The sequence below is a fragment of the Pseudorasbora parva genome, chromosome 1 (genome assembly GCF_024679245.1).
Source record: "Pseudorasbora parva isolate DD20220531a chromosome 1, ASM2467924v1, whole genome shotgun sequence".
NCBI lineage: Eukaryota > Metazoa > Chordata > Actinopteri > Cypriniformes > Gobionidae > Pseudorasbora > Pseudorasbora parva.
Window position 1 is genome coordinate 46,761,029 of NC_090172.1, and position 27,105 is coordinate 46,788,133.

General features: G+C 40.4%; 2 protein-coding genes across 4 annotated transcripts; both read left to right on the forward strand.

The window, feature by feature from the left end:
* The first annotated feature begins 1,738 nt into the window (after nucleotides 1-1,738).
* serpine1 (serpin peptidase inhibitor, clade E (nexin, plasminogen activator inhibitor type 1), member 1) lies at nucleotides 1,739-5,111 on the forward strand. Its single transcript, XM_067451424.1, has 9 exons — nucleotides 1,739-1,879; nucleotides 2,522-2,763; nucleotides 2,963-3,187; nucleotides 3,327-3,521; nucleotides 3,628-3,826; nucleotides 3,934-4,034; nucleotides 4,157-4,243; nucleotides 4,349-4,432; nucleotides 4,567-5,111. Exons 2-9 carry the CDS (start codon nucleotides 2,523-2,525, stop codon nucleotides 4,611-4,613), a joined length of 1,179 nt encoding a protein of 392 aa, XP_067307525.1. The 5' UTR covers nucleotides 1,739-1,879; nucleotide 2,522; the 3' UTR covers nucleotides 4,614-5,111.
* An 857-nt stretch (nucleotides 5,112-5,968) lies between these two features.
* On the forward strand, nucleotides 5,969-16,696 carry ap1s1 (adaptor related protein complex 1 subunit sigma 1). 3 transcript variants are annotated; one of them, XM_067443027.1, is made up of 6 exons: nucleotides 5,969-6,121; nucleotides 7,001-7,026; nucleotides 10,369-10,547; nucleotides 14,333-14,441; nucleotides 15,172-15,309; nucleotides 15,541-16,696. In XM_067443027.1, exons 3-6 carry the CDS (start codon nucleotides 10,369-10,371, stop codon nucleotides 15,586-15,588), a joined length of 474 nt encoding a protein of 157 aa, XP_067299128.1. In that variant the 5' UTR covers nucleotides 5,969-6,121; nucleotides 7,001-7,026; the 3' UTR covers nucleotides 15,589-16,696. The 3 variants fall into 3 exon arrangements, with proteins under 3 accessions (XP_067299128.1, XP_067299136.1, XP_067299119.1); XM_067443035.1 differs by lacking the exon at nucleotides 7,001-7,026 and adding an exon at nucleotides 8,661-8,722; XM_067443018.1 differs by lacking the exon at nucleotides 7,001-7,026.
* The last annotated feature ends 10,409 nt before the right edge of the window (nucleotides 16,697-27,105 follow it).

Below are 27,105 nucleotides of genomic sequence, written 5' to 3' on the forward strand. Positions count from 1 at the left end.
CCAATCCGCCGTTAAATTTAAGTACACAATTAAATAATATCAATGGTTCATTTTGTTGAATGAAGTCATTGCATTGTGTGTAGTCATTGCAGTTTACAAATACATTCATTCTGATCAACGTTTCAGTAACAAGCCAAAGTATCAAGGTGATTTCAGGTTGATTGGACACTTTTTACCATTGAGAAATGGGAAAAAGTGTCCCACTAGTAATTACAGTTATAATACTCTCAGTTTTGTTTTCTCAGAGCCGGAAGTTAGAGTTTGAATATTGCATAAAAGCACTTAATCTTTCAAAATGTGGCTTTGGTCTGTTCCTTTCCCAAAGATTCCTGTGGTTACAGTATAGCAAACTCATTCCTTTGGGAAATGGAGTTGGCGTTCCCTTTGAGCGCTGCAAGTTCAATTTTCCATTCACAAGTTTACTAGAGGAGAGGCTCAGTTGACATGACAACATGACATCACTACTAGGACAGAGTTAAATGTTCCTGTAACACTTCAGTATTCTGTACTAATAAAATAGGCTTTTCCACACTACTTAGCAGAATTTTTAGTAGACCATTATGTTTATAGGAATGAAGTGTAAATTCATATGTCACCATACGTCCAAATGAGTAAAAGAGGGGACATTATAGTACATTTGACAGTATACACTATTTAGTGCTTGCATGCAAGTCATGAAAACAAGGACATGTAAAAACATCTGTGAGCTTAATTAAAACATTACATAATGTTTTCCCACTTCATGGCCTGTGAAGTTATTTTTTGACACTTCATTGTCTGGTCCATTCAAGGTCTCACTCCCTTTACAGTTAGTTGATAAGGAGACAGATGTTGTGTTCCAGTAAAACAGTTGGTAAGTACTTTAACATTACTTAATGGATGGTTGTAGGCTACCTGGCTTGTTTTTTTTTTTTGTTCAGTGTTTTATAGATGCTTCTCTGCAGGCCTTCTATTCGCATTCAGCCTGCGCCATATTCCATGTTTGGTCTTGATGATAAAGCTCATACCAGGGAGAATTAAACGTGACTTGAAACATAGCTCCAGGTTATTTGTATGTCTCATGTCCTCCTGTCCCTATCACCAAACTATTCCTTATACTTGGAGAATGTAGCCTTCTTTATGAGCATGTGTGAAGGAATGTGTTTTTGGTAGAGCCAAATATGGTAATGTAATGTGTCATCTTTCCCAAAGGTGAGTCAATGGTTCAGCTTAATGTTCTTAATTGTTCTAGATGAAGAACCTATTTGTATACATGTTGTGGTTGCTGAGTGTTAAAGGGGATAAATTAGGTCTAATTCAGTCTAAATATCGCCAGTTGTTGGCATGCTAATCCATCCATCCATCCATCCATCCATCCATCCATCCATCCATCCATCCATCCATCCATCCATCCATCCCTTGTTTTGGATTTTATTTACTCAGTTATATATTTAGTCTGGCAAAAAAATGTAAATAACTAATAATAATCATAATAAAATCTATTACTGAAATGTGTATGTGAGAGTTTTATTAATGACTGAACGAGGAGCTGTAACCTCTGCTGCTAGACTAGACTAGACTAGACTATTATGACTTTGCTGTTAACGGTCCTGTAAAAATGAAAAGAGACAGACAGGGAAATAGACTGGGTGGGGGGAAAGTGTTTATGTTTGTCTGTGTGAAAAAAGGGGAGAGGGGGACTAAAAAAGCAGACAAGGATGACTTCATAACTTCCGCTAGAGTGTGTGCGCGACTGAAGGGGAGGTCTCAAGTCCTTTAAATAGAGCCAGGCGCTGCTCACAGACACTCTCAGTACAACTCTGTGCTTGCATTGGAGGATCACAATAACGAGCTAAATCTACCAAGAAACTCAACGAAAGCAAAGAAAAACTTCTTTAAGGTACTTGTATGCTCTTGTTCTGCTTCATACCGCAAATGGACAAAATGCGTAGACTATATAACCGATGAGTAGATTTAAACTTTTTTTCATTGTAACTGAGTAACAATATTATGCTGCTGATATGTTTTGATGTGAACAGCATGGAAAAACTTTGGGCTAGATTGGGTTAATGTGATTGTTAGTTGTGTTATTATCAGTTGTTAATCTGAACAACAGCTTGCACATTATCGTTGTGAGCCTTAGAACTGTTGTAGCCTATACAAACGCTCATATATTGATCTGTAGGTAAACGTTAGGCATGAAAAAGTGAGTCAAGATAGACAAACAGAAATAGCATGGTAACAGTGGGGGGTGCTTTTGGCACATGAGGGAGAATTTTCACAAGGGAAAGTAAAGAAGCAGCTTGTTCTCTTTTTGGACGATGTTGAAGCATTTGTTTGTCTCCATGGTTTTGCCTAGTGAGCACACCCATATTGTAACCAGAAAAATGAAGAAGGAAAAAATGTCTTTCATAAACTCTTTACCAGCAAACTTTACCCCCCCCCCCCACACACACACACACATAATACTACTACTACTACTAATAATAATAATAATAACAACAATCTGCTGACATCTCTCTCTTCTTCCTCACTTATTCAGAATGCAGAGCCTGAGTATGATGCTGATCTTTACCCTTTGCGGGTCAAGCTTGTGCAGCCTTATCCAGGAGAAACAGACGGATTTTGGACTGCAGGTTTTCTCCACAGCCGTCGAGTCTGCTCCGGACAGAAATCTGGCTCTCTCTCCCTATGGCATCTCCTCTGTGCTGGGCATGGCTCAGCTGGGTGCCTATGGCAGCACACATGAATTGCTCACCTCCAAGATGGGCTACTCACTACAAGGTAGATAAATAAGAGCAGTAGATGTAATTCAGATCAACTCAAAATATGTTCTGGAACAGCTTAGAAGAAACGTAATTCTAAATGTAATAAGTACATGTATAATTTATCTTATATTCTGATATTTAAAACATAATATCTTGCTTCCCTAATGTAACATGTAAAGATTTTCTTAACTCAATTCTTTCTTTCTGTTTGATAGTACGAGGAATGCCAAAGCAACAAAGGCTTCTTCAGAGAGATTTGGCAAGTGAAGATGGAGTGGAAGTGGCCAGCGGTGTCATGGTCGACAGGAAGATCCTCTTGGAAAAGGTCTTTAGACGCAGCCTGACCAAAGCCTTCCAGAGCATCCCACACCAAATAGACTTTAGCCACCCAGAGATGGCCAGGCAGGTGATCAACTCCTGGACATCTGACCACACTGGTGGTAAGTTATTAAAGTTAGTGCTATTTTGAATAAATTGCCAGTGGTAATTCTCATTTGTACATCTCTTCAGTTAAGTGCAAATGTAAGCTCACCAATCACACACTAAGATGCTTAACTTGACTTGTTTTAATTTTCTTAGGAATGATTTCTGACTTCCTCCAACCTGGGGTGCTGAGTGAACAGACACGTTTAGTTCTGTTAAATGCCCTCCATTTCCATGGGATTTGGAAGACACCCTTTGACCCTAAACTTACTACGAAACAGCTCTTCCACAGAGTCAACGGCAGTGCTATATCTGTTCCTATGATGACAACGACTCAAAAATTCAACTATGGTGAGTGTCAGTGATTCTTTTAAAAGAACTGATAGATGGATTGATGGCAGGGAAAGATACATTTAAAAATCTAAGGTTATTTACAGCAGTTTTTTTCTCCAACCAGGTGAGTTTGTGACTGAGGATGGTGTGGACTATGATGTCATTGAGGTGCCTTATGAGGGGGAGTCCCTAAGTATGCTTCTGGTGACACCATTTGAGAGAGATGTGCCTCTGATGGACTTGAACAAAGAGCTAAGCAGCAGCAGGATTCACCAATGGAGAAAAGAGATGAGAAAGATTAGCAAACGACTGGTTATTCCAAGGTAACCAAGACTTTGATCCATTTCTGTGAACTTTCTTTAGCTTTTAACAAAAAAATGTTTTAGCATTTAAAACAAGAGGCCTAATGTATGTTATGATGATTTTTCAGGTTCTCTATGGATGCAGAAATTGATCTGAAGTCTACACTCACCAAGATGGGTCTTGGAGACCTTTTCAGCCAGAGCAAAGCTGATTTCTCTCGCATTACCAGTGAGTATTAGAAATTCACATTTTATTATGTTTTGTTTGGGAATACATTTTAATGGATTCTCTTTGATTTAATCTAACATGTTTTTTCTTTCTCACTGTCTCTCTCTGTTCCAACCACTTAGCTGAGGAACCTTTATGTATATCCAAGGTCCTTCAGAAAGTAAAACTTGAGGTGAATGAAGAAGGAACCAAAGGCTCATCTGCCACAGGTACAGACACTGAATTGCTAGCTACCACAACAAATATTTAATCGCATTAACAATCATTATAGTGATTCCAAAATGCATCTTTTACATTATTCTGTGACTCCACAGCGGCTGTCATCTACTCTCGCATGGCTGTAGAAGAGATCACACTAGACAGGCCGTTCTACTTCTTCATTCAACACACACCCACTGGTCAGTTGTGCTTTCACCTCATTTCATTACATTTTGATGGATTTTTATCTAAATAAATGTCAGTCTAATTTTGGACATTTGTTTGTTTGTTTGTTTGCTCCCTCAATATTAATATATCCTGCTTAACTTCACAGGTGCATTGTTGTTCAGCGGTCAAGTTAACCAGCCTCAGGAATACTAACAGACTAAAGGAACAAACAGGACAACAAACAGAAGTACCAAAGAAACTGCTAATAAGTTTGTACACAACATACTACTGAAGACATGAGATCTGTTTTAAAATGAAGTCGGGGAAAAATGCAAAACATTCTATATCTGGCATTTGAGCATAGCTTGGAGTGCCAAACTTTAATAAGGAATAACAAAGTTATTCAGTATGTTTTCTCTGCTATAGTGGTATGCTAAACCTGCTATAGAATATGAAAAGAGAACATTAACATTCAAAGCATATGTCTGAAACATCAAGGACATAATTTAAAGCCTCAGCAGACAAAAGTCTACATGCACTAACAATTTGAAGATTTAATTGATGTCTATGCTTGTATCACCTGTTTAATGTGCATTATATTTTTTTAAAAAGCTGTATTTTACTGTATTTATATTAATTTATTGTCGAATGTCATTTTCTTGAAGACTTTTTTTAATTGTTTTGTTTTATAATAAAAGTGACAATATGCGACCACTTTTGCATTCTTTATTAAATTACTGAGGAGCTGGTGACACCTTGTGTTGAAAGTATGACAACAATACAAATTAAGATATATTGCTCTTTTCAGATAAAATTTAATGCGTAGGTAGCCAAGTGTAATAAATATTTTTTTCAGATAAATGTATGATTAGCACGAGCTGAACAGGGTTCTTTACTTGGCATTACCATGATTGTGGCAATGAATGACCAAACTGAGCAGCAGCAATCTGGGTTAACAGATTAAAGTTAGAGTGACTCACCCTATCTCCGTTACCATGGTAACCTGATTCAGCCCCTGTTTTGCCATGGCAACAACATCGGTATGTCTATTCTACATCCTGATGTCACAGAGGCAAAGCTGTTAATCTTCACAAACGGACAAGAAAACCACTTTATTACTTTTGTATACAAACTTTTAAAACGTTCGCTATTTTCTATTTAATATTTTTAAAGCAGTAATTAATTTATGTTGAAAGCAAATTAAATTTCTGTAAGAGTTCTTGTGGAGACATGAATGGGCAGAGAGCGCATGCGCGCTGATGGTGATGACGCTATACCCGACTCATCTCTAGTGACGGAAGCTCAATTCTACGAATCGGTTCTTTCAAACAGTTCGTTTCTAAGAACAGATTCTACAGTTATTTTACTTAATAATTAAACGTGGTCTCTGACATCTCTGCCTCGCATATTAAATAGTCTAAAATTTTGTCGGCACATATTGCTGTTTATTACGTGTAGTTTCATTAATACGGCAGTTTTTACAGTAATGCATTAGTCCCATTCGTGAACGAATCGGTTCAAACAATTCATTGAAAAGATCCGACACAAAAGAACAATTCGTTCACGAATCGGACAGAGCTACTCCAGGCTGATTCAATGGGGCTCTGAAACTACGAGTAACGTTAGTCAGTTAGACATGTATTGATTGTTGCGGTATTTACCAAAAAGCGGTTTGCTGTTCACTGAAATTACCTGACTGCTCTCATTAAGCCGTCAGAATGGTAAGTTATACTCTTATAGTGCTATTAATCTGCACTTTTCGTGCAGAGCTAGCTAGCTAAAGCTAAGTAAGTACCTGCTGGACACCTCAAAACCTGCTTAAAGATTCACATCTCACCTTCGGGCCCTATGTTGTCTGTTCGGAGTGGACGCTTTGTGTGGTTTAACGAAGTTACATCTCACTATTAAATCGAGAAATTCTCTAGATGTCATAGATTGAAAAGCGTTTGTTCACTAACGTTACCATGTCGGTTTGACAGCTGGATTTGATGTTAAATTGATAATAATAATTAATCTGCTAAATGCTATTGAGTATTTCCGGAATATCCAAGGTATCGACGTTGGCGGAACCTGAGGTTTCAAATGAAATCATTTTCTGAAATCAATTTAAATCATTTTTTTAAAAGTTGTCTTTCAACGTTAACTCTTTTGATTCGACCCGGAAACGGTTGTCTAGTTGCTGTATAGTGTGTTTTTAATGTGAGATTCAGATGAACTGTGAGTCAGAATGCCTTAAATCGCACAGTACATTTTTAGCGCCATGTAACAATGTGTTTTCTCAAAGCTATTCCCTTATAGAAGTATTTCACAACGTATTTCCTTTGTTTAATCAGTTAAGCATGAAAGGAAGTGCTGCTCTGAGAGATAATATCCAACACATCATAAGCCATACAGTGCCAACTGAAGAAAGCACTCATGCTCATAACAGAGGAAAGCAAAATGGGATGTCTTTTTAGTCTGTACTCTGTTTGCCATATTCACTTAACTGACCTGAATTTGCTTATGCTTAGCTCTATAAACAGCTCAAACAAACCATACAAGTCTATAAGAGCATTTTCCCCCATATAAGACTTTGTTTTCCCCTCTTTCTATGTTGCTAGAAAAACAGCAGAAAACATTCATCGCTGTAAGTAAAGATGTGTAGTTTAGCAGTAGACGGTGATCTGATTGTCTGTTCTGTAGATTTTAATGTTCTTTATTAACAGTAGATTTTCATGAATGTGAAAGTTTAATGTCCAACGTCTGTGTGCTTAAACTACTAACTAATATTAAAAGACATTGCACTGATCAAACAATGCATGGTTTTAACAAACTTGTCTTTATATGTGGAGGCTAAATTTTCACTTGATATGGCTGCTAAATATGGACATCTTTTTATAGCATTGAATAATTTAGTCTCTCTCCCTTAGGAGGTTACTATTCTCGTCTTTGGCCTCAATATGAAAAAAATGTCCCACATCTCTCCCGTCTTTTTTATGTCTCTCTTTTTTCTGGATGTTAAGCGGCTGTTGTACATCAGAGCCTTTCACTGCCAAGTGCAGTGCACCATTTTTAGACTATTTCAAGGGCTAATGTAGGCTGACAAATTCTGGCACAAAGTATAAGTCCTCAATTTAGCAACCTGGTAAGAAATCCTCCACAATTAAACTAATGTGTGCTTGGAGCAGTAGTATTCCACGTGACAGTCTTGTGGTTTTTAATCATAGTGTGTCGTGATCAGAAAATGTGATGGTTATTGATAGCCTTTGGAGTGGTTTCAGCTAAATGCACCTTGTTGGATATGTGGGCCATGTCTGTTGGGAGCAGATGCAGTGCTCTTTAGCTCTCCTCTTAAATATTTAACACATCTGAAATGTATAGGCCAGCTCGCTTTCTAATTTTATAATGATGGATGACGCTGAAGTTCTTTTTAGGGCAAAAAAAAAGCACAATTTCTACACACTTTTTTCCATTACGCCTTCATCCTTTCTGATAAGTTAGATACTGGTGGTGGTTTTATTGAATCATCATCCTCATTTGTATGTGGGTAGTTAACAAATAACGTGTGTATTACCAAAAGTGTTGTTTTTGCAAACTAAAACCTTTATATTTTTTATTAATTAAAATTAATTTAAAGGGTTAGTTCAGCAAAAAAATGAAAATTATCCCATGATTTGCTCACCCTAAATTTACTAAATTCACAGTCTAAATTTAGACATTCTTCTTTCAGATGAATAAAATCGGATTTACTTTATAACGTTTTTAAAGGTGCCCTAGAATGAAAAATTGAATTAACCTTGCCATAGTTAAATAAAAAGAGTTCAGTACATAGACATCACATTCAGTGAGTCTCAAACACCAATGTATCCTCCTTAATAAATCTTGTTTGTGAAAAGCACCACGGAAAAACAGGCTATTTTCAACATAACGCCCACTGTGACGCAATCGCTAGGATCATTAATATGTATGCTCCCAACATTTATATGTCAGCCAATGTTCATTTTCAGGTGGAACTGCGCAGCTGAATCATCAGTTCAGCAGGTAAACAAGCGACACGCGAGGATAGTGAAAACGGCAGATCATGGAAATAAATGTCATGTTCCAGGCAGTGCAGGGGATGTGAGGACTTTTCATAGCCTTCCCACAGATAGTAAATGTCAGCAGTCATGGTTGATGTTTATTTACATTCGGATGCCGCAACAATTTAATTCAAAGTTGTTTGTTTGCTTGGCCCATTTCACCACGGATATTTTCTCTGTGATATACCTGGGCAATATCAAGCAGGTTTCGCTCAGCGTCTGAAACTGAAGAAAGGGCCGATTCCAACCATATTCCTGCAAACAGTAAGTAGTGATTTTATCCACTTCTTGACTCTCGAACCCATTTCTGATTAAATTGAACGTTTTTTAGTAGTAAGACAACATTATGATAATATCCCCTGTGTTGTCTAGATCCAAAGCAAGATGCTAGTACTGGAAACTCCAAGTAGCACACATAACAGTTGGTCAAATGACAAAGTTAATATTATTTCCTGCCAGTGTTGTCATAAAATACAACAGTAGATACAAATGTCGATCCTATTTGACAGCTTGAAATCTAAATTAGCCTATATTTCATCATTAAAACATAACTCAAAAACTAACTACGTTTACTACTACTGTTTAGTTGCTTACAGATCGCTCACTCGATCCTTGTAGCTAACGTTACCTTCACCATCTAAGTTGAAATGATAGTCATTTGACAAGGCTTCAAGTGAATTTGTTAAATAAAGATACATTTTTTTGAGAACTGAAGTATGATTATTTTGGAGCGGGTGAGTAGTAAACATGACACTGACTATTTTGAGTGGCTTCTACATTACTTTGTTTGCTAAATAAATCGACTTTTAAATCAGTACTCTACTGTCAAACTGTAACGTTACTGTACAAATAACATATTTACACGCTACCCAGTTCAGTTCGTGATTCAAAGTTAAGAAGCTATCATTGTAAAATCAATGTCAATGACAGATGGTATAGATGTGTTAGCTGTCATTGTCGTGCAGTGAAACAGCCAATCAGAGCAGAATTCTGCATTAATATTCATGACCCTTCCAAATTAGGCAAAACAGAGCATTACATCCTAGGGACAATTTCTAGGGTTGTAAATGGACCTGTAAAACTGCATCTGGACAATTTTTGATCTTAGATATCAGCGTACAATTTAAAATATTGTTTAAAAAAATTCTAGGGCACCTTTACATATGGATATTTCTCTTACGCAAATGCATCACTTCGCTGCAAAAGACTTTTATTAACCCCCTGGAGCCGTGTGGAGCAGTTATATGATGGACAGATGCACTTTTATGTACTTCAAAAATGACCCAACAGTCACTGCCATTATAACGCCCGGAAGAGCCAGGACATTTTTAATATAACTCTGATTGTATTTGTCTGAAAGAAGAATGCCTCGTATACCTGGGATGACTTTAGGGTGAGTAAATCATGGGGTAATTTTCATTTTTGGGTGAACTAACTCTTTAAAATTAAATTAAAATATAAATATTAGATGGAAAAACTTAAACAATTTTTTTTTTTAAATCGAAATTAAGAAATGTTGAAATGCTTAAATTACTAAACCTAAATCTGAAATAAAAATAAATTAATGCCAAATAGACAAAAAGCTAAAAAGAAATGTCAAAGCACATAACAAAATTGCTAAAATGTTATCAAAATATAAAAAAAAATAATAATAGTAATAAATCTTAACAAAATACTTAGGGTATAATTTAGTAAATAATACTTAACACTGCTCCTTTTCATTTAGTGTCTTGTTGAGGAACTAACTATTTTTTTTCTGTGATCTCTCTGCATCTCCCTCCCTCCCTCCCTCCCTCCCTCCCTCTCTCTCTCTCTCTCTCTCTCTCTCTCTCTCTCTCTCTCTCTCTCTCTCTCTGTGTCTCTGTCTCTGTTTCTCTCTCTGTCTCCTCTGTCTCTCTGTTTTTATGTAGATGCGCTTTATGCTTCTGTTCAGCCGGCAGGGGAAGCTACGACTCCAGAAATGGTACACGGCTACGGCTGAACGTGACAAAAAAAAGATGGTCAGAGAGCTCATGCAGGTGGTGCTGGCCAGAAAGCCCAAAATGTGTAGTTTCCTGGAATGGAGAGATCTGAAGATAGTCTACAAGAGGTAGAACACCACACATCCGTTTGATGTCTTTGTGAGACAGAAATGTCGGTTGCAAATGTTCCACTTTTCTCTGCTCTTCACATGCCCACAATAGGTGTATTAAAAAAAAATGAAGTCCTGGTACACAGTTTGGCCTGTTGTTTTGGTTTGTTTTATGCTTTTTCTATAACTGTCTAGTGAAGCATACATCAATTCACATTATTTTGAACAAATTACTAATTTAATGTGTCAATATTGAGGAGTGGAATTGTTTGAAACATCCACATAAATTATATCTATTTACCTAACACATACACTGACTTGATTTATTAGTACCCTCTTGTGACCTCTCACAGTGTGTTTTCATATTATGTAATAAAATGATCTTTAATACTGCCATTGCACTAGACAAAAAAAGTTGTACTGGAGTGGTCATTGTTTTTTGCCACAAGGGGGCACTAACAGTAAAGCAGGCATGTTCTGTTATGTATGATGCATGTTTTTGTTTTTCACTTTAGCACTGCATCTGATATGTTCTTGATTTGCCAGCTAGTTAATATCAGTGAGGTTTGGTTAAAGTGCCCCTATTATGCTATTTTAGAGGTCTCCTACAATAAGTTTACATGCATCCAAGCCAAAGTTAAAAAAAAAACAGATTTTCCCATCATATAATATGCACACCACCTAATTTCTTAAAGGCCTTGTTTACACCTGGTACGATGCTTTTTGGAGGGGAAAAGGGATTAATGTTAACACCCACCAATCTGCCAGATCTGTGGCGTGTATTGCCGTCACTCCTACCAGCCACTTTGGTGGGTTGTATTTTATAGGCTGTACAATATATACAACCTCTGGCAAAAATAATTAAATTACCACACTTAGAGGATGTTCACCCAGCTTTATTACTTTTATAGGAAACAAACAAATAAAGATCAAGTAGAGGAAAAAAGTATGGCATCATCAAGGGGAAAAAACATCACAGTTAGTACTTTGTTGCTCCTCCTCTGGCTTTTATGACAGCCTGAATCCTTTGATGGATTTCACTAATGAAAAACAATATTTCCCATCCATCTGGTTCCAACTTTCTCGAATAGCAGTTGACAGATCAGCTTTGCCTTGTCATGGACCAGTTTTTTATTTTTATTTACACCACCATACATTTTCAATTACTGACTGTTTGCTGTTTTGGCCATGTCATTGAGTTGATATGCCTTTCCTAAAAAAAAATCTTAACTCTTTGTTCTGTGACGAGATGCATTGTCATCCTAAAAATTGACTTCATCACCAAAGCCATTTTCTATAGATGGAATGAGAAAGGTGTCTAAAATATCTATGTACATCTGTGCATTGACTGTTGAGGTAATGATTATCATCTCATGTCATACAACCATATATCATAAATGAGTTGTGAAAATTGATTGTTTTCTTCAGGCAGTCGTCTTTATATGTTTCATTAGAACGGTGCCAGACAAACGTTCATCATCTTGACCATTGCAGATTTGTAATGCATCACTGAATATCCCTTTCATCCAATCATCCACACTCCATGATTGCTTCTCCTTAGCCCATTGTAAGCTGTATTCTTCTGTTTGGGTATTAATGTTGGTTTTTGTTTGGCTTTTGTATAGGTAAAATCTGTCACAAACGTTGACTCCAGTTTCCGCCCATTTGTTTTGATGTGCAGTTTCAAGGCATATTGCTTTGTTTTCCATCCTAACCTTTTGACATCTTCCTTGGTCTGCCTGTGTGTTTCCTTAATATAATTTCTTTTATAACCTTACCATTTATTTTATACTTGCACCACATTTTTTCAACACAGCTGACTGGGAGCAACAAGGTTCTTTGGCCACACTCCGTGTTGAAATTCCTTGTTGAAGGAGTTTTATAATCCTGTCCATTGTTCCAACTGACAACTCTCGTTGGGGCCATGTTTCCTTTCAATTTATATTTGTTTATATTTGTTGAAATTAAAAGATGATTCCATTTTTTTCCCTTTATTTAATCTGGAAAAAGACATGCCATTAATATATGAAGTGCCAGTTTCATTAAGCCAGAATGTTAAGCTATTGAACAACATTTTTGTTTCATATCTGTGATTTTTGTTTGCTATAAAATAAAAAATCTGGGTGAACATCCTCTACATGTGGTGATTCCATAATTGTTTGCCAGGGCTTGTACATTTTTAAATTGTTCAACTTTTTATTTTAAACAGGGCACCTGAGTAATAAACCAAGTGCAATGTAGTGTTGTCAAAAATATACATTTTTCAATATACTGTATATTGATACTGAAATATCTTCATATTTCCAGCAGAATAGATACATGATACCAGGTGTGCTTTCTCACTCTCTTGTTCATCTCTCCAACAGGAAGTTGATGCACAAACCCGCTTCCCCTCACTCACTTTTTGTATTTGCTCCAGATGAATACTGTTGGTGTTACAAGCTTTTCATTTGTGTGGGATTGCTCATTCCCACAGATTTTGTGCTCCCACTCAAAGTGTGTGCACACAAAGCCACCTATCAGTACTAAATGTAGTTGTTTTTTTTTTTGTGCTGCTTATTGACCTCAAACACGAACAAAATAATGTTAAAATGCCGGTCTGGGCGAGTATTCAGGTAACTACAGTCAATTATGTCTTAAGTTAATGTAAAGTTAGGAATATTAGGCTGCTGTCACTTTAAGACCTGATGCTCTGATCCATTGTACTGTTACACGTGTACATATACGTGTGTATATGGCAGGTTTCTTCTGTGGTATCAATTTTAAAAATTGTGGCTAGTAACTACAACAGGTTATTATATTATATTATATTATATTATATTATATTATATTATATTATATTATATTATATTATATTATATTATATTAATCAGCCTTCCTCAGGTCCGGCATATTTATAAGCGGCTTAATTCAATCAACAGAATAAAAAACAAAAATTATAACATTTTATCCATGCACACAGTGTCTGTGTGGGTTCAAACAACGAAAGAGGTGTCTTGTTGAAGAATTTTAAGGTTCACGTGGGAGAGCTTAGTTAGACACATCTACATCCCTTCAAGGCCCAACCGGAAGCATATTATATTATATTATATTATATTATTAATTATATTATATTATATTAATTATATTATATACAGATCAGATTTCAGAATTAACTGTAGCAGAATTCATTTTACAAATCGAATTTTACAATACATTGTACATTTACAAATGAACTGTTCGGCCACCGAACCGCCAGGACAATGTTCAATGAAGTTTTAAGAAAGACTGTTCTTCTGGCCAAGAATAATGACTAGTGTTTACAGTACAAAAGCATGTAGCAACATCAACCGTTTAAGTGACTTTGATTTGTGAGCCGCAAACACAGAGACATTTAAGAGTTTAATAAATGAAAATGAAATAAACCACAGGTGAATAAATGAAAATATAAAAGAGAGACGAACAAAGAATGGCAAGATTTATAGTGTTAACCACAACCTACTGGGCAGCTTCAGAGAATCAAAATCACCTCCTTAAAAAGGGGTTAAAGCTTAGAGACACATTTAAAGATTGATGAAACGGTTACTTGCATTGGCTTTTTTTGTGCTGAGCAAGAGTCTGGGTGCGTGTGAAATATGGAGATTCTTGATGAGTTTGTTAGGAGTGAATTTTAAATATATAATATAATATTTATTTCAGATTTAATTTAATTCCCAAATTATAATAACCCTGGTTTATATGCTTGCTTGTTTGTTTGTGTTTTTGGTTAGTTTACTTGATTGACTGCATATACACCATTACAATTTGTGTGTGTGGGTGTGTAGGTATGCCAGTCTATATTTCTGCTGTGCTGTGGAGGAGCAGGACAATGAGCTGATTACCCTGGAGGTCATCCATCGCTTTGTGGAGCTGCTGGATAAGTACTTTGGCAGTGTGAGTCATTCCTCGCCACCACCCCTCTTTCATCTGGCCTCTCTATTTCTCTCCTCCTTTCTCGCTATTTCATACCTCACATCACAGCAACCCAAAACCTGTGAAATTCTCGTTACTTTCTCATCCTTTTTGCTTTTTTGTCTATCCACTCCTCTGCTTTTTATCCTCCACTATTTGTCCCATGTCTGTTTTTCTCTGTACATGCCAGATGACTTTTGAACATTCTGTTTTTTTCATCAGAGAATCCTGATAAATATGATTTCCACAAAAATATTAGGCAGCACAACCATTTTCAACATTGATAGTTATGTTGAAATAATGTTTCTAGAGCACCAAGCAGCAATATTAAAATGATTTCTGAAATATAACACTGAAAACAGCTATTTTAATTTTAGTAATATTTCACAATCTTTACTGTATGTTTCATCAAATAAATGCAGCCTTGGTGATCATACGAGACTTCCATCAAAAACAACAAATCTAGCCGGCCACATACTTTTTAATGGTTGTGTATAAAAATGAATATTCTATCACAGTGGATATTTCTAATTTGGCATTTTTATGAAAGAATGCTGATTAAATAATAGGCATATAGCAGCTGCATTATTCTGATTTCTAGAAACTGTAATTTTGTGACACATTCACAACTGGATTATTTTCATATTCTTGTGCACGTAAACAAGATAGTTTCTAATGTATATGCTTTGTGTGCGTATTGTTCAAAATGCAGGTTTGTGAGCTTGACATCATTTTTAACTTTGAAAAAGCTTACTTTATTCTGGACGAGTTTCTAATGGGGGGAGAAATTCAGGACACATCCAAGAAGAGCGTGCTCAAGGCCATCGAACAGGCCGACCTTCTACAAGAGGTGTGTGTGTATGCATGCATGTTATTTTTGATTTCTTGAAAGTTGTTTGCATGGAAAAGTCTAATAATGTTACTTTAATTCTGTTGTTGTGACTCCTTTTTTATATATACTCACAACTTTTCCTTTGAGTATTGCGCATTGTAAGGCGGCAAGTTAAATAATCATTGCATTGTGTAATGTACACTGTGAGGACGCCTCAATGGAAACCCCTGTCTCCTTTTCTCCGGACAGGAGGATGAGTCACCCAGGAGCGTCCTAGAGGAGATGGGGCTGGCCTAGAAATAGTTTCCAATGCAGTCAAGACAGATGGTAAATTTCGGTACTACTGCGACATGTTAAGAGAAGTTTGCAAGTGGGTCCAAAGGAAGGGAGGAGAAAAGGGGAATAAAAGAGGGTAGCCGGGTTAATTTTGGTACTACTGAGATCAGCATGTGATTGTATTTCAATTCCAACCTTTTTTTGTCTTTTACATTTTAAAATGGCTGCCTAGCTGGCAACTCCTCTTTCTTAAGAGACAATATAGAAAGAGAGTTGCATTTGAATTTGGCAATCAGAAACCTATTTAGAAACCATTTGAACAGGTCATGCAATCTCAGCTTTTAGTTTTATTTCAGAGAATGATTTATCGTTACATTGATCAAGTGATCTGCTTTGGAAAAGCTACCTGTAGTAGATAACCTCAAATTGAATCTTCCTAAATGCCATTACTATACATCTACTGTAGCTGCTCAGGAAACAATGACATTGACCATCCAGCCATGTTTATTTGTGTGAAATGCAAATATTTGTACTTGTACCACTTTAAATTAAGTGCTATGGACCATAAGTAAATATTCTAATGGTTTTTTTTTCTAATGGATCGATTTTATGGATATATTCACTAAATGGGAGGAATATTAAATAGACCTTTTAAATGGCTGCAATACTGAATGGACTATATTGTGTGGTCTATTCATTCTGTCCCTTGAGCCACAGTAGTAAAATGTCTGAATGTGCATCTTACTTTGAGAAAAGGGCACTGAATCTCAACCACAATATGGCGCTGAAGCTCTTTCTTGTTTATCTTGGTCTACATCCTGCTTTCCAAAGACGTGTTTCTGACTGTAAGCATGGTGTTGGAGTTGTAATAAGTAAGGGAGTATTTGTAGCTCGTTTCAGATTTTAAAAAAAGAGGGCTTTGATATTTAAGTGTGATGTATTTACATAGCTTTTTAAACGTGGTGTGAAATAAGGGACTATTTTGAGATTAACTGTTTCTTTTTATTTTTAAACAATTGAATAATTCAGCATGAGGGCATGTTTTTCCCTGTGTAAAATCTGTCAGGTAACCAAAACAGAATAATGTGTGAATGTAATTTTATAAATAATAAAACGGTTTTAGTCTAAACTTCCAAGTACAATGACTTTTTTTTTTCTCATCTGTCTTCACGTTCTAGTTCAGCATAATCAATTATTTTTTTTAATGATGAAACCTTATTCCAAATGACAGCAGTAACAGTTTATAGAGAACTTGCAGACCTTTTTTCATGTCTGTTTGCTTGATATTTCGACATCGGTCATGGCGTGACCTCTGATGGTATAATGTTTGCATCCTCAAACAAAAAAGACGGATGCTTTGTCAGGAATGTATTATTATTTGTTTGTGTGTGTCTGTGGAAGATAAAGAGTGCTAGAGAGAGAGAGAGACAGAGAGAGAGAGAGCGCGCGATTGAGTATGTAAGTGGATGAGTCACCAGTCGGTCGTTTGTGACAGTGGTGCAGTGAAGCCGACTGCACCACCATTGTGGCAAGAAACAGACAATGGAGTGATGGAAAAGTAGAAAAAGAGATTACAGGCGAAGACACAACATGTCCATATAATGAAAACAGACAGGCTTTTAGAGGAAAGAGATGTTAATAAAATCAGTGATAATTAAAAAGATGGAAGTCACAACACCACAGATAGTAAAGACGCACCCAAAACATGTTTTCATTTTCGTGTGAGCTAATATTTTCCTTTGGTTATATAGATTAGTTGCTTTTTCAACATCACTTTAGCTTCATCCCTCATGTTTTTCAATATTTGTTTGTGTTTCTTTACCTTTGTTAAGGATTTATGACAACATAAATCTTTTGCCTGTTGTGTTTTTCACCGTCATCAGTGTGTAGGTGTCAAACGGTTTGACCCACAGCATGATTGCAGCCCTCCCTCCTTTTTCTAAATATAAACTCAGCTGTTGTTCAGAGTGTCTTCCTTTATCTCCTCTGAGTGGAGATGGACAGGAGACAGTTTCTAGGGACCTTGTCATGTGCCCTTCAGCTTTTCCACCCTCCTGTCAACTGCATTTCTGCAGTACTTAGTGACTAATTGTGTATCCTGTGGTTTTTCATGCAAATGCAGTATGTCTTCCTCTTTTTAATGGATGTTTGATTATAATGCTTGTTTATAATTCCACTAATGTGTTTTTCTTAAAATGTGTCTTTATGTCATGAATTCTGTCTGTTTATGTTATTCTCCTTTAAATATGCAGTTTAAAGGGTTATTAAGTTTTAGGGTCATACATTTTTTCTGTAAAAATGAACAAACATGCAGTTAATTAAGTGTGCCTAAAACAAAAATGTATATTCAATGCATAGATATATTTAAAGGACTATATTATGTGCCAGCGTCTTTACTGTAAAATTATCTACTTGGGGTAACTGCTTGTTGCTCTTAAAGGGGCTATTCACCATTTACTCACCCTCATGTCGTTTTAAACCTGTATGATTGTCTTTCTTCTGTGGAGCATAATAGCGGTTTTAGTTACCATTGATTTCCATTGTATGCACACAAGAAAACCCAGACATTTCTCAAAGCATCTTTTACCACAGAAGAAAGAAACTCATACAAGTTTAACACACCAAAGTAAGTATGATGGGGCGATACCTATCAAGTAATATTCTGGTTCCAAAACAATTATCGCTTATTGTAGCAAGTTCGATATAGTAAGGAAGGAAGTGGACACGGGTCGGCTGGACTGTTGATGCGTATCTTTATTTTCTCTTTCTCAATGTCAATAACACACTTCTTCGTGTGTTCTCAGTCAAACTCATAAGCAACAATAACTTCCGGTTCGCGGCACTTCCGGCTTCCGGGTAAACTCAGTCTCTGTGTTCTCGCACCAACAGTCCGACTCTCTCTCTCCCCGGTCTCCGGTTCCGCTGGTGTTTTATCCCGTCTCCGCGCTCATTACTGGAACAAGAGACAGGTGTTATTGATCTGCGTCCAACCCACTCACTTACCGCTCGTCCCGCGGCCCTCTCTCCCGCTGCAGACCTCGCTGAACCACGCCCCCCTTGTCACATACCCCCACCGCCCGACTCAGGCCGGGGAGCCGTCCGGCCTGCAGCCCCCCCCCCCCCCCCCCCCCCATTTCTGGAGAGGAAATCGGCCACAGCCATCTGAGCACCCGGCCTGTGGACCACCTTGAACTTAAACGGCTGAAGAGCCAGATACCAACGGGTGATCCGCGCGTTGGTATCCTTCATGCGGTGGAGCCATTGGAGAGGAGCGTGGTCCGAACAGAGAGTGAACTCCCGCCCCAGGAGGTAATAGCGGAGAGTGAGAACGGCCCATCTGATGGCCAAACACTCCTTTTCTATGGTGCTGTACTTAGCTTCCCTCTTGGAGAGCTTACGGCTAATGTACAGCACCGGCCGCTCTCCCCCCTCCACCTCCTGGGCCAGGACTGCGCCCAGCCCCCTGTCCGACGCGTCAGTCTGCAACAAGAAAGGGAGAGAAAAGTCAGAGGAGTGTAAGAGCGGCCCGCCACATAGAGCAGCCTTTACTTGGGTAAAAGCCTGTTTACACGGCTCCGTCCACTGGACCGTATCTGGTAGCCCCTTTCTAGTAAGATCAGTCAAAGGGCTGGTGAGGTCCGAATAATTTGGTATAAACCGTCTATAATATCCCGCCAGCCCCAAAAACTGTCTTACCTCCTTTTTGGTCTTGGGCCTCGGACAGGTTGCAATTGCGGCAGTCTTATCAATTTGGGGACGCACCTGCCCATGACCCAAGTGGAAGCCCAGATACCTTACTTCCACCCGCCCAATCGCACACTTCTTCGGATTGGCCGTGAGCCCCGCTCTCCTCAGCGACCTCAGGACCGCCCTCACATGCTGCATATGCCGCTGCCAATCGTGACTATAAATCACTATGTCATCCAGGTACGCAGCAGCATATGCAGCATGGGGACGCAAAATCCTATCCATGAGTCGCTGGAAGGTTGCGGGCGCCCCTAACAAGCCGAAAGGAAGCGTGACAAATTGGTGTAATCCAAACGGCGTGGTGAAAGCTGTTTTTTCTTTGGACAATGGAGACAAGGGGATCTGCCAATAGCCCTTTGTTAAGTCCAGTGTCGAATAAAATCGAGCCGTACCTAACCGATCAAGCAACTCGTCAACCCGCGGCATTGGATACGCGTCGAACTTCGACACAGCGTTCACCTTGCGGTAGTCCACACAGAACCTGACCGAGCCGTCTGTTTTGGGGACCAAAACTATCGGGCTCGCCCAGTCACTGTTGGACTCCTCGATTACTCCCATGTCGAGCATTGCGCCTAATTCTTCCTGAACTACTTTTTTCTTGTGTTCAGGCAAGCGATACGGCCGGCTGCGAACTACCACGCCCGGCTCGGTCTCGATATGGTGCTGAATCAAGTCGGTACGTCCCGGTAGGGGCGAGAACACGTCAGCGAATTCCGCCTGCAATTTCGATAAGTCTGCGAGTTGTAACGGTGAGAGGTGATCTCCCCCAGGGGCCAACGCGACTGATTGTGCTTTAATGCTCGCCTCTGGCCCGAGATCATCCTCTCCCCCGATCACCGTTGCCAACAACACCGATTCCACCTCATTCCATTTTTTTAGCAGATTGAGGTGGTATATTTGACGTGCCCCGTTCCTATCGGATCGTATCACTTCATAATCGAGCTCTCCTATCTGCCGTGCGACCTCAAACGGCCCCTGCCACTTTGACATTAATTTTGAGCTCGACGTTGGGAGTAGAACGAGCACTTTCTCTCCCGGTGTGAATTTGCGTAGTTTAGTACCCCTGTTATATGACCGGCTCTGGCGGTCCTGGGCTTGCAACAAATTCTCCCTAGATAGCCGCCCCAATGTGTGGAGTTTTGTTCGCAAGTCCATGACGTACTGAATTTCGTTTTTGGCCAACGAAGGCCCCTCCTCCCAAGTTTCTCGTAGGACGTCCAGCACCCCCCGTGGCTGTCGACCGTAGAGAAGCTCGAAGGGGGAAAACCCCGTGGAGGCTTGCGGGACCTCGCGCACAGCAAATAAGAGGGGTTCTAACCATCGATCCCAATTTTTGGCGTCTTCCTGTACGAATTTACGGATCATGGATTTAAGAGTGCGATTAAATCGTTCGACCAAGCCGTCTGTTTGTGGGTGATAGACGCTGGTTCGAATGGATTTAATGCCCAATAATCCGTACAATTCGCTTAACGTGCGTGACATAAACGCCGTGCCTTGATCAGTGAGGATTTCTTTCGGAATCCCCACCCGGGAGATTAAACGAAACAGTGCGTCCGCAACACTCTTCGCCGAGATGTTGCGGAGAGCCACTGCTTCCGGATATCGTGTTGCGTAGTCCACGATAACTAGCGCAAAACGATGTCCGCGTGCGGATCGCTCTAATGGCCCGATGAGGTCCATCGCAATTCTCTCGAAGGGGACCTGCATTAATGGTAGGGGGCGCAATGGCGCTTTTGGGGCGGCCTGTGGGTTCACCAACTGACATTCAGGACAAGACGCGCACCACCTGCGCACATTGTCATGAATGCCTGGCCAAAAAAATCGGGTCATTAAACGATTCAGCGTGGCCGCCTGTCCCAGGTGGCCCGCCATCGGGTTAGAGTGAGCCGCCTGGAAAAGCATTTCCCGGCAGCTCTTTGGTACTAACAACTGGGTTGTATCTAGCTTTGTCTGAGTGTCTTGGGTCACTCGATACAACCGATCCTTAATTATGGCAAAATAAGGATACGTGACGGGCACTGCGGGTTGGAGGGACTGACCGTCGATAGTGCGGACCTGTTGGAAAGCATGCTTAAGAGTCTCATCTTGGGACTGCTCCAGAGGGAAGTCATCGCGGTCCGAGAGAATCAGTCTCTCAACCCCGCTCGGTTCCCCTGAAGCTGTTCCCAAGGGTCCCGTATCAGTCTCGCCAACCTGCACTCGCACCGCCCCGTTCCTAGCCTTGTTTCCCCAAGCGGCATCCGCGCATAACGACCCCAATAACGCCGAAAAGGCGGGCCAATTCGTCCCCAGAATTAGCGGATGCCGGAGGTGGGGACTAACCGCCACCTCAACATTATGCTTTTTCCCCCTAAACTGTATCGTGACTGGGACAACCGGATATTCCACCACATCCCCGTGCACACACCGCACCTTAACCATGCGGCTTGTATCCAATGCCCCAGGCTGCATCAGGCTTTGATGGATCGAGGTTTGGTTACATCCTGAATCCACCAAGGCCTGATATGTACCCCCCTTGATACTTACAGGAATTTGGTACTCTCCTGCTTGATCGGGGGTGGTCCGCTGGACGTCCGGGATCCGGATCATTGTCCCGATGTCCATCCTCGGACATCGGTCCACAAAATGATCCGGATCACCGCACCGCCAGCAGGCCAGCCCAGGCTTACCCGCCACCCCTGCGGCGGGGAGTGGGTTGGAGGATGAGCGCGGAAAGGGGGCGGAACCAGAGCCATTGTCACCACCAGCCCCCAGTGGCCCCGCCCCCCTGGGCGGGACCCGCGAACTCCCAGACGGTCCAAGGCCCATCCCACCCCGGCCTCTGGGGGGGGACGCGAGGAGGGCCTGGAGGGCGGGACCTGGGGAGAGGGACAGGTCGAGAGAGAAAGAGAGAGGGGGGAGAGAGAGAGGGAGAAGTTAGTGGGGGTTCGCCGACCCCCGGGCACGCCACCAGGTGGTCCTCCGCCAGGTGGATGGCCGTCTCCAGCGACGTGGGCCGGTGGCACTGGACCCACTCGGCGGTCTTCCGGGGAAGCCGAGTGATGAACTGCTCCAGCACCACCAGATCGACAACATGGTCCCCGTCGCTGCCGCCGGCCAGCAGCCATCTGCGGCACTCGTCCCGGAGCTGTTGGGCCAATGCGAAGGGTCGACCGGACTCACCCCACTCCAGGGAGCGGAAACGCTGGCGGTGTTGTTCTGGGGTCCGGCCGACCCGCTGAAGTATGGCCCGCTTCAGGTCGTCGTAGTCCAGGAGGTTCGCGACCGGTAGATGTTGCGCGGCCGCCTGGGCTTCGCCGGATAGAAGGGGGATGAGGCGCACCGGCCACTGTGCCCGGGGCCACCCGCAGGCCTCCGCGGCTTTTTGGAACAGATCTACGAAGGCCTCGGGGTCGTCTTCCGGCCCCATCTTCTGGAGGGGCACGTGCACCGGTGCGCTGGCCCGCCCAGCGGCCTCGGCGCGAACCTCCCGGTCCATCCAGCTCCGGAACCGCTCGCGGTCCTCTTGCTGGCCTTGGACGATGGCCTCGAAGCGGCGCTCCTGTTCGGTCCGAAGGTCCAGCAATGCCTTATGGTGTTCCTGGTGGAGGACCGCGAGGGAGTTGATGATCTCCGCAAATGGCGAGGCGGAGGGCGTTGTCATGGCGGCGGCTCTGTCCTGCTTCCTTCCCGGGTTTCGGCACCAGTGTAGCAAGTTCGATATAGTAAGGAAGGAAGAGGACACAGGGGTCGGCTGGACTGTTGATGCGTATCTTTATTTTCTCTTTCTCAATGTCAATAACACACTTCTTCGTGTGTTCTCAGTCAAACTCATAAGCAACAATAACTTCCAGTTCGCGGCACTTCCGGCTTCCGGGTAAACTCAGTCTCTGTGTTCTCGCACCAACAGTCCGACTCTCTCTCTCCCCGGTCTCCGGTTCCGCTGGTGTTTTATCCCGTCTCCGCGCTCATTACTGGAACAAGAGACAGGTGTTATTGATCTGCGTCCAACCCACTCACTTACCGCTCGTCCCGCGGCCCTCTCTCCCGCTGCAGACCTCGCTGAACCACGCCCCCCTTGCCACACTTATGTCCTCAAATTTTTTTTAAAGAATTTTTAAGGAGGGATAAATCGAAATAAACATTTTGTGGTACTCCACGTATTTGCTAGTAGAAATTCACAAAATAATGGAAATTCTGTAAACTTGCTGCCAACAATACATATAACCTTATTCACAGAATGACCTTTGCGGCAAATGCAATTTCACAGTGCAATTATAAAGATTACTCATACAATGACTAAGTTAATCAAACATGTCTGAGATTTACCCAAAACACTGTATAGCTTCTTTTTAGCACATTTTATGACAGGAGGTATAGTATGCTGTCTCACACTGATAATTTGATGGAGGACTGCTCTCATTTCTCCCCTGTATGAGTCTTTTTCCATTGATCTGACACCAGCACATCTCCAGTGGAAACTGAGTTTCTGCCAAGTGCCTCTGCATCCCCCCCCCTCCCTCCCTCTCTCTCTCTCTCTCTCTCTCTCTCTCTCTCTCTCCACCCATCATAATTGCTTGGCCTCTCTGCCTACCTCATGATGAATTTTTAATGTCATGTTGTTACTTCCTTCCTTCCTTACAGACAGTAACTCCTTTATCTACTATAAAGAGTGAGTCTCCCCCTATCTTTATGTTTATAAAGGCTACCCCTGTTAACCTGTGAGACCTCTCGGGAGATGGTGCCCTATAGAATCCATGAGCAGTCTGTTCAGACTTCCCTTCAAATGATGTAAGATAGGGCCATTTCTTCTGTTCATTTTTTCTTCTTCCGTAGGATTGCCAGAATAAGTGTTTGAAAAGCTGATCTTGGGACAGTGTTTACAAGGCAAACCCACCCTAGAGCTTCCCACCTCCATAATGAATGTGAAAACCGCTTCAGGCCAACACACTGATGGACTTGGCAGAGATTGTTTTTGGTGGAGGCGGAACATATGGGCTTTCCGTGGGTTTTCCCATTATGCTGATCTTTTTTTTTCAGCATCGGGGGTGTTGGGTTTTGAGTCATAGAGAATGTCGGACAGATCCGATATTTGATCAGGAGAACAAAGTGCGTTTTCATTCCTCTTTTTTTTTGGGCTAGCCTTCAGGGCAAAGAAACTGTTTGTCATTTTGTTTGTGTGCTGTTGCGCCGGTGTCACGCAGGAAGGGAGAGTTTTTCTCTTTGATAAGTGCACATGCTTTCTTTCTGGAATTTGTCAGTGTGCATAATTGCCTGTTGGTGCACAATTGGATTTAACACAGTGGTAGATGTTTCTCTTTTTATTTAATTGAATTGGGTGGTATTATAGAGTCTGTTAGTCTGAATTTGACAATTACTCTTCCCAGTGGCTGTGCCTGAATAAGTGAATATGACAAAGGATTGTCGGTGTGTGTTGGAGGCTGAGGGTTCTGCAGTAGAGCGAGTATGACTCACCTCTCAACCATGTGACTCATGAATCATTGCTCCTCCGTGGGCTGCGCTCTCCTTATCAACCTCTCCGTCGCCCCATTCTCTCTATTTCTCTTTCTTTATGCCACCCCCTCACTTTCTTCATTAACATTATTATTGACTACATCTCGCTACTTGTTTGGAGTCTCTTTATTCCAAGCCGTTCTGTTGTTGATTTACAATTTCACTAGTCATTTCATTAGTATGCAATTCTCTTTGTCTTCCCTCTGTCTTCTTCTGTTTCCCTAATGTTCTGTTTTTTTCCCTTCTTTTTTATTTATTGATTTATTCATGGGAAATTGTAGCCGTCACTCCTTGTTTGTTTCATTGCTGTTAACAACAGTCTGAATTGAAAATTGCTGTCATTGGGTGTCAAGTGATTATGTACTTTTTCACTTTGTATATTCACAAACAATTTTTGACTTTTTAGGGCTCTCTAGTAAAAGATGGATAATTAATATGATGAATAAATGAATAGGAATAAAATGTATATTAATGGGGTGGTAGTTGTCTAATTGTTAAGTATGAGTTGGAGCTACCGAAAAAAGAAACAAAAAGGACTGTTACTGAGGTCTCGGTTCTGCTCTGCCATTGTTGTAAAGCACTGGAATTAATTCTGTTCTTTGGAGATTTTCAGTCATTTTGAATTAAAAAGCATGTAAATACACTATAGAAATCATATTCTTAACCCATATTTTTGTGTAATTTACCAGTTAAAATATTTAAAGATATTTTGAATCTATAAATTTACTTTAGCGACACTCCATATCTCCAGATATTACTTATTGTCGGCTTAGATTAAACCAGGTTTAGGTTTTAAGTAGCTTTTATAAACATGCCTTAGAACAAACATTAATGCTGTGCATCTTGAGACAGAACTATTTTAAGATATATCAGTGCAAGTTGCTTCCAGTCAAACTGCTCAAACATGCATCTTAGTCTGCGATTAGCCTTAGGCGTTGTCTGTGAAACCGGGGGTTTGACTTTTGGGGGTTTAAGTATATTTGACTTGCTGTACTGGCAGATTTTCCCCCACAAGTTTAAAAAGCTAGTTTGTATTTATTGTTTATTACTTTATGCAGTGTTGCTTCTCAGGTAAAATTTTCTTATTTAGTTTGGGCAAAAAAGACTACTGAAAAATGCAATCAAGTCATTTTTTAGTGTGGTAAGTAACCAATGAAACATGAGAAGAGACTAAAGTAATTTGTGTGGGGTTCATGTATATGGGCTTTTTAAAGCAGATGAGTTGTATTCTTTCAAGAAGAGATATTTTTATTGGTTCAATCCAAAATATATGTATATAATTTACTCTTCCTTATGTTGTCCCAAACCTGACTGACTGATTTTCCTCTGTGGTATACATAAGAAGATATTTTGAAAAATGTCTCTGTGTATCTTGTCCACATGCGAGTCAGTGTTGTTTCATTATTTGGACAGAAGCATATTCTTTTGTATTCCACAGTAGAAGCGAATGATGACAGATATTTCCGCAAACTATGACTTTAAGTGTATTTACATGAATGAAAAGCAACCTGACTCCTATATAAACATGTCTCATGTGGCGTGAAAGCGGGGCATCTCTCCCTATAACAACATTTCTTGCTGAAAGTCTTTGATTGCATGCAGCAGTCCTAGTGGGACTACTAATGTGCTCAGTCTCTCATTAGTCAAGACCCCTGCCCTGCTCTGCTTGCTTTCGTTACATATCATACACTTTTCCCTTCATAATCCTTTTCAACAGTAAATCTGTCCCCTGGTCTTATTTTAATGTCCTTTTGTCTCTTAATAATGTGTGCATGCACATGCGTGTCTATATTTGCTCACCTACGGCATATCAAAGAGAAAATTCGACATGGCATGCAATTAGAGAGATGATATGTGGCATTGATTGGCTCTGGGGCTCACACAGTTTGTTGGGCTAATTGCTGATCAAATGAGCTTATTAGAGACATCATCTTTGAAAGATGTTCACACTGAGATGCTGAATGTCCATGTTTAACTTCCTTTTGGTTAGGTACTCTGATCTCAATATTGTTTATGTGCATTTTTTTCTTATTGTTATGAGCTATAAGATGGAAAAGAGTTAGCCCAAACTTTATTTGTTGCAATTCATGCCAAGGTAAATTTGAGTGTGCTGTATGTAGGTAATGGTGTGTAAACAAAGGTTTGAGATATGTGCAAATCTCACAACCGTGTTCTTAAGAAGGAATTAAAAAAACAATCTTAATAAAAAATAGTCAAGTTTATTTATTTCTCTCTGTGTAGCAAAACTAGTCATCAACATGCGCTTATTTACATCCAGCAAACGCATGTTTATTATGT

Excerpts from the sequence above, each read along its gene's own strand:
- serpine1 (XM_067451424.1), top strand. The coding sequence starts at position 2,523 with ATGCAGAGCCTGAGTATGATGCTGATCTTTACCCTTTGCGGGTCAAGC. Across the intron at positions 3,827-3,933 it reads AAACGACTGGTTATTCCAAG|GTTCTCTATGGATGCAGAAA; the intron begins GTAACCAAGACT and ends ATGATTTTTCAG. Across the intron at positions 4,433-4,566 it reads CATTCAACACACACCCACTG|GTGCATTGTTGTTCAGCGGT; the intron begins GTCAGTTGTGCT and ends TTAACTTCACAG.
- ap1s1 (XM_067443018.1), top strand. Across the intron at positions 10,548-14,332 it reads CTGAAGATAGTCTACAAGAG|GTATGCCAGTCTATATTTCT; the intron begins GTAGAACACCAC and ends GTGGGTGTGTAG. Across the intron at positions 15,310-15,540 it reads AGGCCGACCTTCTACAAGAG|GAGGATGAGTCACCCAGGAG; the intron begins GTGTGTGTGTAT and ends TTCTCCGGACAG.